General features: G+C 47.3%; 1 protein-coding gene across 3 annotated transcripts in view; it reads right to left on the minus strand.

Moving 5' to 3' along the window:
- LOC146353104 (tetratricopeptide repeat protein 39A-like) overlaps nucleotides 1-17,295 on the minus strand; it is a 44,823-nt gene extending 27,528 nt beyond the window's left edge. Inside the window, exons 1-4 of one of the 3 annotated variants that reach the window (XM_084835688.1) lie at nucleotides 17,016-17,295; nucleotides 3,360-3,455; nucleotides 625-756; nucleotides 45-112 (exon numbers count right to left, since the gene is read on the minus strand). In XM_084835688.1, coding sequence (XP_084691814.1) covers nucleotides 45-112; nucleotides 625-756; nucleotides 3,360-3,455; nucleotides 17,016-17,197 — 478 coding nt within the window. In that variant the 5' untranslated portion in view covers nucleotides 17,198-17,295. Of the gene's footprint in view, nucleotides 1-44; nucleotides 113-624; nucleotides 757-3,359; nucleotides 3,456-11,909; nucleotides 12,192-12,460; nucleotides 12,686-17,015 lie in introns of those variants that run through there. The other 2 variants (XM_084835689.1, XM_084835690.1) reach the window with 2 other exon arrangements.
- Nucleotides 17,296-19,245: the final 1,950 nt, after the last annotated feature.

Below are 19,245 nucleotides of genomic sequence, written 5' to 3' on the forward strand. Positions count from 1 at the left end.
AAATGGTTTTGGCTCCCAGCATCTTCTACTTTAACTTCTCTCACCCTCTGTACAGGCATCTCCGCCTAGTCGACTGGAGAAGGTGCCAGCCACAGTGCTTTTCTTCCGAAACCTACCAGGTAAACCAAAAGAAGGTGCTCAGTTAGGCTTCCCATCTTCCACATTCTCCATCCGCAGCATATGCCCCCAAGGAAACCCTGCATTCTTTCTTTCTGCCCCTGCGGACAACAACACAGAGTACCCGTCTACTTCCCCCATCAAGGTCCACATTCACCCCAACCGAACATTCCATTCTTGCAGCAACCTTTGTGGTTCCCTTTCAAACTCAGGACGGGAATGTTGTTTAACAAACAACAACAGGAGGAGGTGGAAGATTTCCTCCTCTCCTGTAAGCGGCTGGAATGGTACAGTCCATTCCCAAACTTGGGTCAGAAGAAGAGAACTAAATACCCACTCACCAGTGGTGCAGCTCGGTCAGGCTTCAGAGGACACCCCCTATTTAGACACAACATTCTAAACTATCCACCACCCCCTTGGCAGGGATCCTGCACCTTGCCTATAGGTGCAGGTCCTATCCCCTTGCCCTAGTCCTCATCCCAAATAGCTGCCCAAGCCAGTTCCCACCTCTGACAGATCTCCTGTGCATCTTTCATGGTGTGTCCAGCCTGGACAATGTCCTCATGCTCAAAGGTCATCATGGCTTGCATCTCCAGGATGGTGGCATAGATTAACGCATGATACATGCTCTCTCTGGCCCTGCCAAAAAGGATCAACAGCAATTCATGGCAAAAAGGAAAAGTGGTTGAAAGCAATATAGCCGCTATTTCCTCCTTCCCCAACCTGGTTCCCTCCAGATGTGCTGGACTGAGTTGTGGTCTAACACATCTGGAGAGTACCAGGTTGGGAAAGGCTGCTGTATTAGTTAAGGTGACAGCAGGCTCTCCAGGTTTCTTAGGCTTTGCCCTACTGAAAAACTCTAAGGAAAAGGAGGGGAATCATTTGAACTTCATCCACAGCTATACAAGCATCATTTCCCCACTCTACAAACCAAGACATTGATGTAGCATTTCTAATGACAATGTACTAAGTCATAACAAGCAGAAGAGTTAACCTTTAATGTTTTTAATGTTCTCTTCCAAACTAAGAATCTCCTGGCTGAGCCCACATAGCCCAGCTGCCTATAGAGTTAAACCCATGAACTAGGGTTCGAACCAACAGTTTCATTGAGGCTACTTGCTAAAATCCGCATACCATGGCTTAGTTTAGGATTCTTCCAGATGAGGCTTTTAGTGTAATCACACTGCCTCATTCACAGAATTTTACGATGTTTTCCTACCATTTCTTCTGTCTTCCTTCTTACCACAAAAAACAAAACAAAAACATTAAGCAGGGAAAGACGGAATAGCTATATAATGCCTTTTGATTGATAGCACTAGGAGCTGTCTGCCTGGAAGCATCCTCAGTAACAAATCCAGTTTTCCCAAGAATGGAAGTCCACTTTTCAGGGGGACAAGGCAGGAAGAGGGCCTTTCTAACAGTGTGAGGGGCCTTCACAACAACTTTCTTCTGCAGTTAGGAAAACCAGAGATTTCCTTTTCATCTGTTTTTATTTCCCTGCCTCCCTTTTCTTTCTCTGCTCCTGCCTTCACCAAGAAAAGCAATCACCCACTCACAAAGAAGGGTTTGGACCTTAGGAGCATTTATTTTCTAACATATATGCATACACAAAAGAAGGGGGTGGGATCCATATCCTAATGTGCATAGTATTTAAGGCATTTGTATACTGTCTTTCCTAAGCTCAAAGTAGTTGAGCTTAAATAGTATTTAGACCACAATAACAAACAATTCCTCAGATTCTCAAACTGCATTAAAAAATTAGACAGCCTATCAATAAAAGCTACATGTCATGGCTGTTGTATCCAGGTTCCAAAGGCCATGTGAACTATATGGGCCCCCAGAATGCCAAACAGTAGAATTTACACTCATCCAAATGTTTAATTTAGTGCCATGAAAACTGGAGTGAGCAGTTTTCCCCATTTTGCTTTCCAATTTTTGTCTTAAGTTTCAGGTGCTCATCATAACACCCTCTCTCCACACTTCCCCCCTAAACCCTGTCATTTAATGTTGCACCCCACCTTTACAGAGCCTGGGCCAGATCTAGAAGTGATGGGAACCACCTGGCTACCACTAAGGACATTTCTTCCTCCTCTCCCACAGCATAGGATGCGATGTCTCTGCACTACCGATTTCTCCATTCCAACAAATGGCAGCCAATAAGGTAGAGTAGGGACAGAAAAGTTCGCAGCAAAGGAGCACTGTTTCCAGTGACAGCTATGTGTCTCCCATTAAGGTAATAGTCATGGGAGCTACGATCATAAGCATGGCCTCTCTCTAATTAATCTCCTAATACCCTAACTTCCAGATGCGTGGGGGCTTTTAGAGACTGCTTTAACAGACATCCTAGCAGGGTTCAGTTACTAAGCTTGGGTCTACCTCCTTGATTCCTAGACACTTAGGAAGATGGCAAGCTGTTTTATACAGAGTCAGACCTTCGGTCCATCTAGCCCAGTATAGTCGACACTGACTGGCAGTGGACTTCCAGAGTGTTTTTCTGCCCTAGCTAGAGATGTCGGGGATTGAAGCTGGGACCTTCTGGATGCAAAGCATGTTTTCTACCACTGAGCTGTGGCCCTTCCCCTTCTTGTTTTTTTTTTTTTTGTGCCGCCCTCTGTACAAAGCTAATTTGAAAAAACAAAGAGCAGAGGTTCTTCTCAGGAGTTCTAGGCAGCTGCTTGGCTGTCAGCATGTAGAATACCAAATACAGACCTCTCTGCAGAAGCTCGAAACAAAATTAGCTCTTCTTTTGTCAAAACTAGTTTCTAGCCCTCATGCTTCTTGGCAACAGAAATATGTTTTTTACCAAAAAAAAATTTTGAAACAGAGCCTAAATGAGGCTTTGAATGGTCAGGACATATGCACAATCCCTCCTGCTGACCACCCAAACCTTGTTCACTGACTAGTTGTTGTTGTTTTATGATGATGATGTTCAAACCCTTTTTCCAGCTAGATATATTAAAAGTTATACAAACTTCCAAACAAAAATGAACTGTACAAATCAAACAAATTGAATTACTTCTTCTTTGAGCTCACTTAATCCCACAACTCTTAGACTTCTCTTCTTCCATTCCATCCCAAAGACTTCCTTCATTGGCAATGGCATAGTTATGATTGCACAGTTTGGGTTTCCTGCTGAAGCAGGGTTTAACCCAGAGCTCATAAAAGAACTGTGGTTGTTGCAACTAGGACAGAGAGGCACAAAAAGTGCAAAGGTGACTGGATTGGGTGCTTCCCACACTTACCTAGGCTGCAGCATCTCCAGGCTCTCACTGAACTGGTTACGCAGGAAGCAATTCAGCGCCTCTGTGCACTCAGCCAGGGCAGTCTCCAGGGAGCTTCTGTAGAGCAGAAAAGCACAGAACGAAAGAGAGCTGGATTAGCATAACCAGGCATGGCCCAAGAGCCTCTTGCAAGATGTGGCTACTACAAAGGAACATGGTCAGAGTGGCCAGCCATCAAAGGAGGTATCCTACTGGGAAGAGGGAGCTTGGAAAATGTAGGCTATAGTTTATTTTCAGTCCCAAGGTCCAGCAGTAACACCAGCAACTTCAGACACACAAGACAGCATGAACTATTGCAATGTTTTTAAGTCACTTCGGCTATGACGTAGGTTGACTCTTCTGGAAACTGCTCAGAGAGAGAGAGAAAGAGAGAGAGGAGGTTTAAGAATCTCCAGATGAAGAGAGCTATGGAGCAGCCCCTAGGAATGCCTCTCTATTGGTCCTCCTCATAGACATTCAGTGCATGTGTGAAGGATTGTTGGTCTCACACCAACAACCCTGAAAGGTAGGCCAGGCCCAACTTGGCCACAAGTTCCCCCAAAGTTGTCCCAGTAGCTCCCTTCCCAGGCCAATAGGCACTGTATTTAGCACTGAAGTTATACAGGACACACCACACCAACTGAAAGTTGGATAAAAGTTTATTAGGGGAAAGGAACAAAGAGAAGGGAATGGGGGAGAGGTGGTAGGTTGTACAGGAAATTACAAGCAAGGTACAATACTCCAAGCAAAACCAGAAACCAGAAATGCCAAACACCATGGCACACACTCCCAAGAGCAAAACAATAAAGCTAGCTAGTCTATCCTATACATTGTTGTTCAGTCGTTCAGTCGTGTCCGACTCTTCGTGACCCCATGGACCATAGCACGCCAGGCCTTCCTGTCCTGCGCACTCTCCCGGAGCATGCTCAAGTCCATATTCATTGCATCAGTGATGCTATCTAGCCATCTCATCCTCTGCCGTCCCCTGCTCCTTTTGCCTTCAGTCTTTCCCAGCATCAGGGGCTTTTCCAGAGAGTTTTCTCTTCGCATTAGGTGGCCAAAATATTGGAGCTTCAGCTTCAGTATCTGTCCTTCCAATGAGCAGGCAGGGTTGATTTCCTTTAGGATGGACTGATTTGACCTCCTTGCAGTCCAGGGGACTCGTAAGAGTCTTCTCCAGCACCACAGTTCAAAAGCATCAATTCTTCGGCGCTCAGCCTTCCTTATAGTCCAGCTCTCACAGCCATACATTACTACTGGGAAAACCATAGCTTTGATTAGACAGACCTTTGTTGGCAAGTGATGTTTCTGCTTCTTACTATGCTGTCTAGGTTTGCCATAGCTTTCCTCCCAAGGAGCAAGCGTCTTTTAATTTCATGGCTACAGTCACCGTCTGCGGTGATCTTGGAGCCCAAGAAAGTAAAATCTGTCACTGCTTCCATTTCTTCCCCTTCTATATGCCAGGAAGTGATAGGGCCAGATGCCATGATCTTCGTTTTTTTAATGTTGAGTTTCAAACCAGTTTTGCACTCTCCTCTTTCACCCTCAACAGGAGGCTCTTTAGATCCTCTTTGCTTTCTGCCATTAGGGTGGTATCGTCTGCATATCGGAGGTTGTTGATAATTCTCCCAGCAATCTTAATTCCGACCTCTGATTCATCCAACCCGGCATTTCTCATGATGTACTCTGCATATAAGTTAAATAAGCAGGGTGACAATATGCAGCCTTGTCGTACTCCTTTCCCAATTTTGAACCACTCGGTTGTTCCATGTCTGGTTCTTACTGTTGCTTCTTGACCCTCGTACAGGTTTCTCAGGAGACAGGTAAGGTGGTCTGGTACTCCCATCACTTTAAGAATTTGCCACAGTTTGTTGTGATACACACAATCAAAGGCTTTAGCGTAGTCAATGAAGCAGAAATAGACGTTTTTCTGGAATTCTCTTGCTTTCTCCATGATGCAGCGAATGTTGGCAATTTGATCTCTAGTTCCTCTGCCTCTTCGAAACCCAGCTTGTACTTCCGGTAGTTCTCGGTTCGCATACTGCTGAAGCCTAGCTTGTAGGATTTTGAGCATCACCTTGCTGGCATGTGAAATGAGCGCAATTGTGCGGTAGTTTGAACACTCTTTGGCGTTGCCCTTCTTTGGAATTGGAATGTAAACTGACCTTTTCCAGTCATTGCTGAGTGTTCCAAATTTGTTGGCATATTGAATGCAGCACTTTAACAGCATCATCTTTTAGGACTTTAAATAGCTCAGCTGGAATACTGTCATCTCCGCTAGTTTTGTTGTTACTAATGCTTCCTAAGGCCCACTTGACTTCACTCTCAAGGATGTCCGGCTCAAGTTCAGTGACCGCACTATCATGGCTATCAAGGACATTACTATCATGGCTATCAAGGACATTAAGATCTTTCCTGTATAGTTCTTCTGTGTATTCTTTCCACCTCTTCTTAATCCCATCTGCTTCTGTGAGGTCCCTGCCTTCTTTGTCCTTTATCATGCCCGTCTTTGCACAAAACGTTCCCTTGAGATCTCCAATTTTCTTGAAGAGATCTCTAGTCTTTCCCATTCTGTTGATTTCCTCAATTTCCTTGCATTGTTCATTTAAGAAGGCCTTCTTGTCTCTCCTTGCTATTCTCTGGAACTCTGCATTCAGTTGGATATATCTTCCCCTTTCTCCCTTGCTTTTTGCTTCCCTTCTTTCCTCAGCTACTTGTAAAGCTTCATCAGACAGCCACTTGGCTTTCTTGCATTTCTTTTTCTTTGGGATGGATTTCATTGCTGCCTCCTGAACAATGTTACGGAACTCCGTCCGTAGTTCCTCAGGCACTCTGTCTATCAGGTCTAATCCCTGAAATCTATTCCTCACCTCCACTGTATATTCATAAGGGATATGATTTAGGTCATACCTGAATGGTTTAGTGGTTTTCCCTACGTTCTTCAATTTAAGCTGAAATTTTGCAAGAAGCAGCTCATGATCTGAGCCACAGTCAGCTCCAGGTCTTGTTTTTACTGACTGTATGGAGCTTCTCCATATTTGGCTGCAAAGGACATAATCAATCTGATTTCAATATTGACCATCTGGTGATGTCCATGTGTAGAGTCGCCTCTGGTGCTGTTGGAAAAGAGTGTTTGCTATGATCAGCGTGTTCTCTTGGCAAAACTCTATTAGCTTTTGTCCTGCTTCATTTTGTACACCAAGGCCATGCCTGCCTGTTATCCCAGTGATTTCTTGACTTCCTACTTTAGCATTCCAATCCGCTATGATGAAGAGGACATCTTTTTTTGGTGTTAGTTCTAGAAGGTGTTGGAGGTCTTCATAGAACCGATCAACCTCAGCTTCTTCGGCATCAGTGGTTGGGGCATAGACTTGAATTACTGTGATGTTGAATGGTTTGCCTTGGATTCGTACTGAGATCATTCTATTGTTTTTAAGATTGTACCCCAGTACTGCTTTTCCCACCCTTTTGTTGACTATGAGTGCTACTCCATTTCTTCTAAGGGATTCTTGCCCACAGTAGTAGATATGATGGTCACCTGAATTAAATTCGCCCATGCCTGTCCATTTTAGTTCGCTGATTCCCAAGATGTCGATGTTCAATCTTGCCATCTCATGTTTGACCACCTCCAGCTTACCTTGATTCATTGATCTTACATTCCAGGTTCCTAAACAATATTGTTCTTTACAGCATCGGATTTTCTTTTCACCACCAGACACATCCACAGCTGAGTGTCCTTTCGGCTTTGGCCCAGCCGCTTCACTCTTTCTGGCGCTACTTGGAAATACCCTCTGCTCTTCCCCAGTAGTATATTGGACATCTTCCGACCTGAGGGGCTCATCTTCCGGCGTCATCTCTTTTAGCCTTGTGATACGTTCCATGGGGTTTTGTTGGCAAGAATACTGGAGTGGGTTGCCATTTCCTTCTCCAGTGGACCACATTTTGTCAGAACTCTCTGCCATGACCTGTCCGTCTTGGGTGGCCCTGCACGGCATAGCTTATGGCTTCACTGAGTTACGCAAGCCCCTTCGCCACAACAAGGCAGTGATCCATGAAGGGGGCAACCCCATTACCATGAGGAAAAAAATAAGCTAAAATACAGATCATGCCTGCTAATATTTATGGAAACTTATTTCTCTTTATCCATGTACCTATTGTCCAGATCTTGCGAGATTTGCCGGAGCCAATCAGAGAAGCAGTGGTACAGCAGAACAAAACACATTATGAACACTACAGTGAGTTGCTGGCCCAGGCCCTTCTCTGGAGCAGAAACAGTGCGCTTGTGCAGTTGAACTAGGACTTGTACCTTGAGACACAGAGAGATTTGTGCTTCCCTGAGCGATACACTCTCTCAAGAACTACCAGTCCCAGAGTTCTTTGTGCTGCATAGGCAAAAGGGAGGGACAAAGCCTCATAATAATTACGGATATTGATCCCAAGGACAGCAGGAGCCAGTGCTACTGGTAGAATTATACGCCCAAAATATATGTGAATAAATGTCTAATTACCTCTCATTCACACCCACCCCATACTGCCATATTTAGTATAAATATACAAATCATGAGAGTGTATGTATGGGATGGGATCATGGTATGTATATGGAGGGGGCCTGTGTATTACAAATTTGTACTGGTCCCCCCGAAAATGATGCTTGAGTCCCGTTTCCAAAAGCCTTTGGAATACAAGGGTGGAGACAGGTCTGTATGGACCAAGATTTCTAGGGCTTTATCAGTCAAAACCATCAGTTTAGTGGGTGCCCCAAAGGCAACCACAGGTACTTGGTGCATCTGAACAGTGAATAAGTGAGTCTGTTTGGTAAGAACAAGTGGAGGTTTGACATGTAGTGGCATCTCTTCCTCTCCCAGGTCTTGCTTACGCAGAATCTGAGCATGGTTGGAAGCTAGATTTGGGCAAACCAATGGAAGCTGAATACAGATAAGATTGAGGTAATTATGGTTGGCAGGCCATGTGACCTGGGAAACAAGGGCACCCATTATAGGTTTGAGCTTAGTATCCCTTGATCCTCGTGGTTCTAATTTTGTGATGCAGGCAAATCACTTCTTGTTTGGCAAGCCATATTAAATTGCAGTCAACAGAAGCTCTATTCAGGCATTCTTGACGTGGGTAGACTCTACACGCCCCCCCTTCATCGCCATCCTCTTGTTGAGGGCAACATCTGCAGCAGGGAGCCATGGAGGGTGACCATGCAATCTAGAACCCAGGGGTGGAGAAGGCACCCTCCTGCATAGTCGCCCTCAACACGTGGAGCAGTGGAGGCTGGTGGCTCCAATGTTAGTGGGACGGTGAATCCTCTCCATGTTTCTCTCAGAGCCATTCAGAACTCTAAAGGAGCACCTTGGATAGCTCATTTAGAGTCCTGACTGAAAACTGGAGTGGATTCACTGCCCCACTGACATCAGAGCCATCAGCTTCCACTGATGTGGAAGGAGCTGGCACTCTCACGTGAAGGATGCCTGAATAAAGCTGGAGAAGCAGCTTCTTCTACAGTACAGAATAAGAAAAAGTACTTTTTCCCTGTAGAGAACAGCATTCAAAATGTTTGGTTGTTGTTGTATTACAAAATCATATGCATTAAAGTGTTGGCTGTTATGTTTATTCTTTGGACACAAGTAATTTGCAATAGCATTTTCAGTGCCAGTGACCACTTTCACCCCACCCCCAGCATATAGCCCCATACTGCTAAAGTTTTTGTTTCCAAAAGCGAGAGTCAAACAATATGCCCTCATCTAAATACTCCTCATATTAATCCTGTGCATTATTCTGCACAGGGCTAACTGAACAGATGGGGAGAACAGTCACTTGCTCAGTGACTTAACAAACTATTAATTTCTCCCCTGGATCCTGTCTCACGCTATCAGAGAAACGCCTTACTGCTTCCTTCCCTCCTACTGAGGCAACAGGAAAAGCCCTGCAGTTCTGTTTGTCAAAGTAACCTGCCAGCTACCTCCTGAGTTTGCTCAGCTCAGCTCTTCCAGCTAGCACAGAGTTCCCAAGTCTGAGAACACTAAGCAAACACAGGCTTGGCAAGGCCTTTGCCAGCACATCCACCCCACCTTATTCAAACAGGGCTGGGTCCTCAAAGGCAGGACATAAGGTGATCTTCCCTTACTGACACTCAGACTTTCTGGGGCAGGTCCCAGAGATGTTGGATAGGGAGCAGGGCTACGTTTCAGTGGCCCCAAGTTCAATTCCTGGCTTATTGTAGGAACGTAGGATGCTGACTCGTACGGCGCGAAGCCATTGGTCCATCTAGCTCAGTATTGCCTACACCAAGGGACAGCAACCTGGTGCCCTCCAGATTTTTTGGATTACAACTCCCACAAACCCTGACCTGTGGCTGTGCTGGCTGGGGCTGATGGGAGTTGTAGTCCAAAACATCTGGAGGGCGCCAGGTTGCCCACCCCTGGTCTCTACTGACTGGCAGCAGTGCTTCAGAGTTTCAGGCAGGAGGCTTTTCCAACCTTACCTAGAGATGCCAGGGATTGAACCTGGCTGGGACCTTTTGCTTTTTTCAAAGTGTTTCACCCCTCAGCTATGCCTGTTCCCCTTAAAGTCACAGCAATCCAATTAAAGGATCTCAGGCAGAGGATGTTGTGGGTACTCTTCAAGCGCACACTATCCACACAAGTGGAGAGCTGCATCCTCTGCAATGTTGAGAGGGATCCTGGACCAGCCCTGGTCTTAAGCCACAGGACTTGAAAAAGGCAGCTGACTGACACCTTTAGAGAGTTGCTGTCAGTCACAATACTGGCCATGATGAACCATTGCCCTGCAAGCAAGCAAGCCCCTTATACACACTAAGGGCACAATTCTATGCATGTTTAGGCAGAAAGAAGATCAGGGCTGGTCCATGGCTGGATGGGGCTTGGAGCTGTAAGACTTTTTTCTGTCTAAACATGCATAGGATTACACCCTAAATCAGGAATATCCTGACCAAAATGTAGGATCCACAGTGATCAATAACTAGCTAAATCCTTGACCTGAACCCATCTCAGTCCAGACACTAACTCTGCAATGTGGCATAGTCTTCCATCCATGTCAGAATGGCATGGTGCAGGAGACCCATGCAAATCATGCTGGAATAAGGGAGAGCTGCTCAACATCTGTGCTTGGCGAGTTGTGCCTGCTGGTGGGAGACAGAGAGGCACACAGAGCAACTCAGTGTCTGTTGTAAATAGCACCAGCTGTAGGAGGTTTGGGGGGGCGGGGAAGGTATCAACCCAATAGTGAGGGGATCTACCAGATAGTGGGAGCAAACAATGGGTGTTACTGTCATGTGCTGCTTCTTGTGGGCTTCCTGGGGGCATCTTGGCAATGGAACCAATTACCTGGGGAGGTGGTGGGCTCTCCCACACTGGAGGCCTTCAAGACGAGGCTGGACAGCCATTTGTCAGGGATACTCTGACTTGGATTCCTGCATTGAGCAGGGGGTTGGACTCGATGGCCTTGTAGGCCCCTTCCAACCCTACTATTCTATGATTCTATGATTCTATGATACCATAAGAAACAGAGTGCTGGACTAGATGGACCTTTGATGCAACCCCTCAAAAGCAGAGCCTTCCTGGGTCAGCCAGCCAGATGCTTGTGTGCTCTCACAAACAGGGCATAAGGGCGTTGCCGTTAGGGCTGCCTCAAACACCTATTCACAGGTCCTATTTAAAAAAAATTAATCTGCAGGTGGAAATCTATGCCTCAAGATCCATGTGATGCATTTTAAAATTAAACATTCAGTTTTCAGACTGACATCTGGGTTTTAAGTTTAGTGTATTTTTGTTCTTTGGATACAAAGGAGAGAGAATGCTCCAACTTTAGAGATAAGACAAAAGAGGTTTTTGAAAAGTCAAACATTCACTTTCTCCCATTTTCAATCCTAGATGTACCCCAAAAACCTGCCTTATACTTTGGGGGCCCTCTCCTTTTTAAGGAATGGAAACATGTGAGTCACATTGCATGCACGATCCTAGGCACACTAATACCAAAGGATGTTGGGTGGAGAGGGATAATTACTTAAGCAGCCTCCCCCAGCCTAGTGCCCTCCAGATATGTTGGTCTTCACCCCCCATCAGCCCCAGCCAACATGGCCAATGGTCAGGTCTGAGGGGAGTTGTGGTCCAAAACATCTGGAGGGCACCAGGTTGGGGAAGGCTCCCTTAAAGCCTCCCAAATTTAAAATCCACAGCACAAAATCCTGCTTTAGAATCAACACGGTTTAAGATTTCTATCAGGTTTTATTGTAGCTGTAGTCCACAGCTTCCCTCCCCAGTCAAGGCCATTCACAGACTCTCGCTCCAGCTTCCGTTGCACAGAACCGGGGAGGGTAGAGGAAATTAACCGGTGGAGATGTTGAGGAGACGACTAAGTGGCATCCAGCACAAAAGTCGAGAGGGCTGGACCACACAGGCCTTCCCAGCAGGGACCCTCACAGGTGTATCTGCCCTCCAGGACTCCAGCGCTACCCTGCATCTCTCCCATCATCCCGCCCGCCGGCAAAAAGACCCTCTGCTCAGTTACCATTTTAAGCACTTTGGCCATCCAAAGCGGCAAGTGGATCCTCTGCCACGCAGCCAGCCGCCCCATCAGGCAGAGCGAGGCGGGTGCCAGCTGTGTGGGGGTCTCATGAAAGGGCAGCTAATTCTTAGCCGTTCAGCTGATACTTCTTGCTGCGTTTTCACGGAGGGGGTGGGGGGAAGAGGCCTCTGCGGGATTCTTTGCCTCAGGCGCCAAAAGAAATAACTTGACCGGCCTCGGGTACTCTGCGCCTCGACAGCGACATTTCCTGGGCCGGCCCCGATCAGAAAAAAGTGGGCGGGCGGGTGGCGCAGGGGAGGGGAGCGGGAAGGAGGGGCCCCCGTTGTGCCCACAGCGGGGCGGGGGCCCTGTTCCCCAGCCCCCCCCCCCCGACGGTGCCTCTGCATTGCAGCTACCTGGAGCGAGAGGACCCGAAACTCTCCCCGGGGCGGCCAGGAGGAAGCGGAAGCGACGGGGAAAGGAGAAAGAGAGACGGGGCAGGGCTCTCCCCAGCCCCGGCGAGGGCGGCTGCAGCCGCCCCGTTCCTCGCTCACCTCCTGCCGCCGCCGCCGCCGCCGCCTTCCCGAGCCATGCTGGGGGCGATCCCAGCTGCGGAGCAAGAGGGCTTGCTGCGGCCCCGGAGGAATGCGCGACGACACGCAGGCGAAGCGGCCGGGCCGGGCCGGGAGGCTCCGCCCCGCAGGTGGCTCGCTCGCCGCCCCTACCTGAGCCGCCCTGCAGAGGTGACGCCGCTCCTGCTTCCCACCCTCTCCGACTGTGCCCAGTCTTCGCCTCCCCAGCCCTGGCCTTGCCTCGCCTCGCAGGGTCAGAGGAGAGCCCTGGACCCAAAGCAGGCAGGCAGGCACGCACGCCTCAGCAGAGGCTGGTGGCTCCGATTTCAGTGGGGCTGTGCGTCCATTCTGGGTTTCAGTCAGAATCAGCCAGAACTCTAACGGAACTATCCAAGGTGCTGAACTCCATCAAAATAGGTCCAACACTTTGGATAGCTCTTTTACAGTTCTGGCCGGTTCTGACTAAAACGCGGAATGGATTCACAGCTCCACCAAAACCGGGGCCACCAGCCTCCACTGCCCCTTACCAAGCCAGTTGCTTCTTTCCCCTTCAGAGAAATTGGCCCTGGGCATGGCAAGGGGCTCTGCTGTTTTCCGAACGTGGCTGCTAGACAGGCAGATAATCAACAGGAGACCCCTGCTGCCCCTGTGCCCACTAGGACAAGCTTTGCCCCAGGCCTAATGGCTCCGCTTGTCCTTCAGGCAGCTGTTGAAGGCATAGAGATTTGTTAGGAAATAGGCAACCCTGGCTGCTTAGGATCTGTATATGGCACCTCAAGAGTGTCCAAAGCACTTCCCAGGCAGTATCTTGCTGCAGTCCTTGCAACAATCCTGTACTGTTATCCTCAAATTGCAGGTGGCAGGACTGAGGCTGAAAGAACCTTAGAGCCACTCAAGTGAGCTTGTGGAAGAGTGGAGATTCAGGGACTGTGTGTTTTACTGTTTAGCTTTTCGCCAGTATAATCCCAAGGCACCAACCTAGCCCAGCTCAAAGGACAAAGACCATCTCTCTTTCCCAACTCCGGGTCTCTGCAAGACCTTCTCTTCTAAGTGCAGCAACATAGTGCTCCAATAGATGGGTGGGGTGGGGTGGGGTGGGGTGGGGATGTCCTACTTTGGGGAGCCCCCTCAGCTTCATCCCAACAATCCAGCCTCTGCCCCCTTTGTATTGAGAGCTAAGGCACCCTGTCACTCCAAACCAGCCTGGACAATGTGATCCAAGAGCGGCACCCAGGCATTCTCTGCAAGTGCCTCTAGGTGGTACACTGCTTGTGCAATCAGGCAGGCCCAGCCCAAGACAGATGCCAATTGGACCAGTAGTTAAATATTTATTTAAAAAAATAAAGGCAGAAAGGCAACCTACATATCAATTAAAACAAGACAGTCCCTGCTCTCAGGCTTACAATCTAAAAGACACGACACAACAGGAAAAGGGGATGGTGAGGGAAAAGGGGAAGAACTCGCTCACCAATTCTTAATGATCTTATAACGGCCAGCTGTAATACATCCAGACCTTGTTTCTTGTTGGTCATCTTCTCATGACCAGCTGGAACAGAAACAGCTCAGAGAGGAAGCGCCACAACTTGCTGGTCTCCCAACTAAGCTATGGAGTGGCCCTTTTTCCCCTCTCTCCCTCTTCTACAGCCTCATGGAGTGGTTGTTGGATGACAGTTGGGGAAGAGGCAAAGGAAGACTGACAGCAGCCTGCTTTCCTTCTCTGGCTCTGCTTACATCAACACTAGTGAAGAGGGAGCATCTTCTACCACATCTGATGAAAGCAGGCTAGCTTAGGGGAGACACGGCAGGCTCCAGCCTCCAATACTTTGCTGCCACTTCACCAAGCTGGTGCTGCTGCCACCTGAAGCGGCTACCTCACTCCACATGATGGTAGTAGCATCAGCCCTGCAACCAGGCCAGCCAGTGGAAGCAGCAGTTCCTTCAGCAGGGCAGTCTCAGACACCCCTTCCTCACTGCAGCATGGGAAGCAGCAAACCTACCTGAACAAAGGAGGGGAATGAAGGTGAAAGCACCCTAGAATCCTCATTCATCAGGGCTGCATACTACTGTGCAGCTGTGGAGATGTCTGTGAAAGTATGAGTTTAACCTTCAGATAGAGGCACAGCTAGTTCCTAACAAGAGAGACTCGAGCACAGACAGCTAGAAGGAAACAAAAAGGAAAGGGGAAACACAGCCATGTCTGTGACTGGTACTGAGGCCTATTTGCACCGCCATTGGTTTGTCTGTGATGTGATTCGTGAACCAGTAGCCTGTCTTTCTGCAAACAGTTCTTATTTTGTTTGTGGGGAAGGTGGGGTAGGGGGAGAGAAGACTCCATGAGTTTAACTTTAGTTGCTTCCTGTCAGATTTCCTGGGTAGCTCTAGTCAGATAGCGCCAAAACTCATCTACAGGGACGGCACTTAGTACATCACAAGAACCCAGTTTTTGTGGAGTGTTGCCAGCAAGTGCAATTAAAGTCTGATCTGACCACCAAAAGAAACATCAGCCTCAAAAGCTTTAGTTTCTTCCTTGAAACGAATTTCCAGAGCAGGTCCCTTCATTCACTATCTGCCACACAAGGAACAGGGTGACTTTGTCATTCATTGATCTGTTCTGCACTAAATGTGGACAAACCTGCTTTCTGGAAACACCCAGAGCCTTGGAGAATGGGTATCTGGTATGGGGAAGCCCACAGGGCAACGGCTATTTTAAGCAGCTAGTTATTAACCAGTTAAGGATAGCAGCTCTTAGCACTATGCTGTCAATCAGGCATGTGTCACTTGACTTTTTAAGCAGTGCCAAGGTACTAGAGCACAAAAGGAGTCTATCAGTAGTAATGGACATTGTTGTTGTTCAGTCGTGTCCGACTCTTCGTGACCCCATGGACCATAGCACGCCAGGCCTTCCTGTCCTGCGCTCTCTCCCAGAGCGTGCTCAAGTTCATAGTAATGGACATAGACTTGGGTTGATTAAGCTCAGTCACAAGTCACTCACTAAACTGCCATTCTTCCCCCCACCTTTAATGTGGGAACAGTAATGACCAACAAGACTATAGGATGACAGAGAAGATAAAGAACTGATAGCATTAAATGTTTTTAGTCAAGGCCAGAAAATTATACCATTTCTCAAGCTCATCCTTATGTAAGAAATGAGTAAAATATTGGCATACTACAGAACTACTAATATTTTAGACTCAGAAGATGTACAATCATGGAGATAGACATCATCAGAAATAATCTAATCCAACCCCCTGCTCATTCCAGACTCTGCACTGTAGAGCATACAGGCAGTGGCACAGCCATGCAATTTTAGACCCTGGACTTAATGGTGGTGTGTGTTGGGTGTGTTGATGGCCTTGTATAGTGCTTCAGCTGTGAAGCACACAACTAACATTTCTCCTCCCCCTGCCCTACTGCCATTCCATGCTTTACAACTGCTTCTGCATTGCTTATATGTTAGAACGTCAATTCTGATTTAAGGTTTTAAAACAACTCCAAGCATGAGTAGTTTTGCATTTTAAGCTCACTTAAATCATAGCACCATCATGACTACAGGAATAAAATGGGAGTTTGCTTCTGCTGCCTGATGCCCTCATCATCTACCCCTCTCTAGGTGGTCATGGAGGGGAGGGCACTGCAGGGTCCTACGGTGCAGCCCTAGCTGCAACACTGCATACAGGAGCTAGGACCTTATATGCCAGACACTGGCAACAATAGAAGATTACAAACAGCAAAGGAAGAACGATAAAATATAGGGGTTCAGCTGTCAAAGTTGACTAGTTATGTAGAAGGGAAAGTAAACACTTATTTTTATTTTTGCAGAAATAGTTTCCTTTTTGAATAGGAACCTGGGATCTGGATCAAGCATTGGCAACTGTCACTTATAGTAAGACAAAGAAGACGTAATCTATTGCTTTGTGGACATTGTGGATATAGTATCTCGCTCTCTAAAAGTATGAGCGATAAACACAAGGAACCATAGAGTACAGAAAACTGGGGACACAGTTTACTATATTCCTCCAGGGATAAATTTGTCCCAAAAGTTCCTCCTTTTAAAGATTTACATTAAATATTCTCCAGAAGTTCTCCTGAGCAGCTAGAATTCTCCAGATAGATCTCATAGAATCATAGGGCTGGAAGGGGCCTACAAGACCGAGTCCAACCCCCAGCTCAGTGCAGGAAGCCTGATTCCCAAGCAGTCTCCCATCCAAGTACTAACCAGGGCTGACCCTGCTTAGCTTCAGTGATCAGACGAGATCAGGCGCATCCGGCTTATAAGTGTTCTTCAGATATTTTATAACTGCTTCTTTGACATGTATTTGATTTCAAAAGTTGATATTTTGCAGTATTTGATAGTTGACATGCAGTAATTAGTATTATTGTACTGATGGCCAGCACATAAACCACAGTACTTTTTAAACCACCTACTCCAGAGAAAAACCTTCCACATCAACACCTGCCATGAGCATTACAGATGATTTAGGGGCATGTTGTTCAAGGAGCATGTTCTCAATACATGTAGGCCAGTGTTGGTCCTCACCTTTGCCCACTGTGAAGTGAGTGTACACCCAAGAATACACACAATTCCATTGCTGCACATTGCAGAAGAAGATCAGTAGTTCTGACAAAGCTGTCTTTGGCTTTTCTTCTTGTTGGGAAACCCCGATAAGCCAAAAGAAGCCAGTTTTCCTGAAGATAGTTTGAAAGCCACAGATATAGCATATTTGATGGTTAGCACATAAAATTCCATGAACAAGGCAGGGTGATGGCACAATACAAGCATTATCTAGAAGCATACCAAGTCTAAAACATTCATACTTTAAGCTTCAAATGTCACTCAAAAGTGAAATAGAAATTCGCTTTAAAGTTACTCATTAAAAAAATACAATAGTGAAATTGGAAAATTCACAAATATTTAAATTCTGCTTATTCACCTCAGCCCTATTCTCCTTCCTTGGGTGCTCACTCAGTAATTAGCATGACTCCAGTTCAAAATTGGCTGCATCCTGAGCCTGAATAGATCCTACAACTGTCATGGAGCTTTATGAGCTGTAGATGCTACTAGGTCACGTTGCAATATAGGGAGGGGAAACCTCCAGCCTGCAGGCCTAATCTGGCCTGTGAAGGCTTGGGGACAAGATCCCCTTATCGTCTCCAACATGTGGTTCCCCTGGTTCTCTGATTGTGCTTGGGGAAGGGTGCACCAAGTGCTGCACTCTTGACCAACACTAGCAGGAGCTGTTGCATGCACTGGCTGAGTCTCTTCCCTTCGCACGCCATGCATATGTGGAGACAGCACCCCTTTGCTTGGCTTCACCTGCCCCACGTCCTCACCCAATGGGAGAAGGCACAGGGCAGGCAAAGCTGCCCCAGCCAATGTACCAGGTGGATCTGACATGTCTTCACTGTGCATCACCCCAGGGTGGGGAGCCTGAACTCCATGAAGCCAAGTCCCTGGCCAAAGCATCACGTGGATGATCCACCCCCCATGTCCAACTGACATGGAAATATGGTCATGTCCCTGACATCTTTCAGCCTGCAGAGGGCTGGGGAGTGGGGAGTCACTGCCTCCACACCTGAAACTAGTTCCCCAACCCACCAGGTATATTTCAAGCAGCTGTGTCTACCTTTCCTTTCAGTTCATGCATAAAGCTTTCTTCTGTCAGCAATCAGTTCTCACTAATCCTCAATATCAAGTAAAACCAGCCATTTAAAAAAGAAAAGAAAAGCACGCAAAGATCATTGCCCAGAAATGAGGCAGATCCCATATGAGGCAACACAGGTGGCCAGACCCTTCCCTCCCCAAAATAGATTTAATTCCAACATGAGGATTTCAGTGAGATGGTAACCAGTGTGTGTTACCTCAAGGATTGGTAGTTAAAACTGTTCCCGGGCTTCTGCCATGGCATTTCCACAATAGCTAAGGGCTGCTGTTTTATCCTCACAGCAGCAATCTGGCCTCTAAGCTACCGACACCAGCTGTGCCTCAAGAGGCAGTTCCTTAGCAACCAACAAAGCCAGCCCATGCGACAGTATTCCAGGGGCATGCTGCTTAGCATCCAGCCCTGAGGGAGTGGCGCCAGGAGAAAGCGTGCATCGTTTGTCACTCATCTGCTTGGCTTGCCAGTAAACACCCCGCAAGGCCTCTTGGGGAACGGGGATCAGTTCAAGAAAGCAATATCCTTGTGCAGAAGATCTGATGAAGGGGCATTTCCCACAGGGCACTGAAGAACAGGAGCCTCAAGGTATGGCCAAGTTCTACTCTTTTTAGGCCTGGGCTGGCACTTTTATGGCCAAACCTGCCTTTCTGTAAGCAGATAGCACCAGGGGCCTCCAATCTTGCCTTTTCACCAGGCTTCAGACCAGACAAAGGTCCTTACGTGGCTGACATTTTGAGACCATCCTTTTTCTTGCCATACACAGTCCAGCAGTTTGAGCACTTAAAAGCACTGAACCGGTTGCCCTGGGGCCGCGAGGTTTTTCCTCTTCCAGTTACTCATCTTTGTCTATGACCTTGTACCTATTTACCTTGCTTCCTGAAGATCCCCAGCGCTTTTATAAGTGACTCCACCCATATCACCAGATCAACTTACAACTGCGTTTTTCAGGCCAAACCACTTCCAGTGCAATAGGTTTCAGAGCCCTTTATCATGACACCAAATGAGCGCAAGACCCTACACATTTAGTTGCAGCCTGCTAAAGAGAGGAACAGATTCTGTTGATATAGCCATGACCTTGGGGCAGGCTGGGACATAGCACACATCAGTGTC

Source organism: Heloderma suspectum, chromosome 2 (assembly GCF_057233095.1).
Source record: "Heloderma suspectum isolate Gila_16-S chromosome 2, 16-S_ref, whole genome shotgun sequence".
NCBI classification, from domain to species: domain Eukaryota; kingdom Metazoa; phylum Chordata; class Lepidosauria; order Squamata; family Helodermatidae; genus Heloderma; species Heloderma suspectum.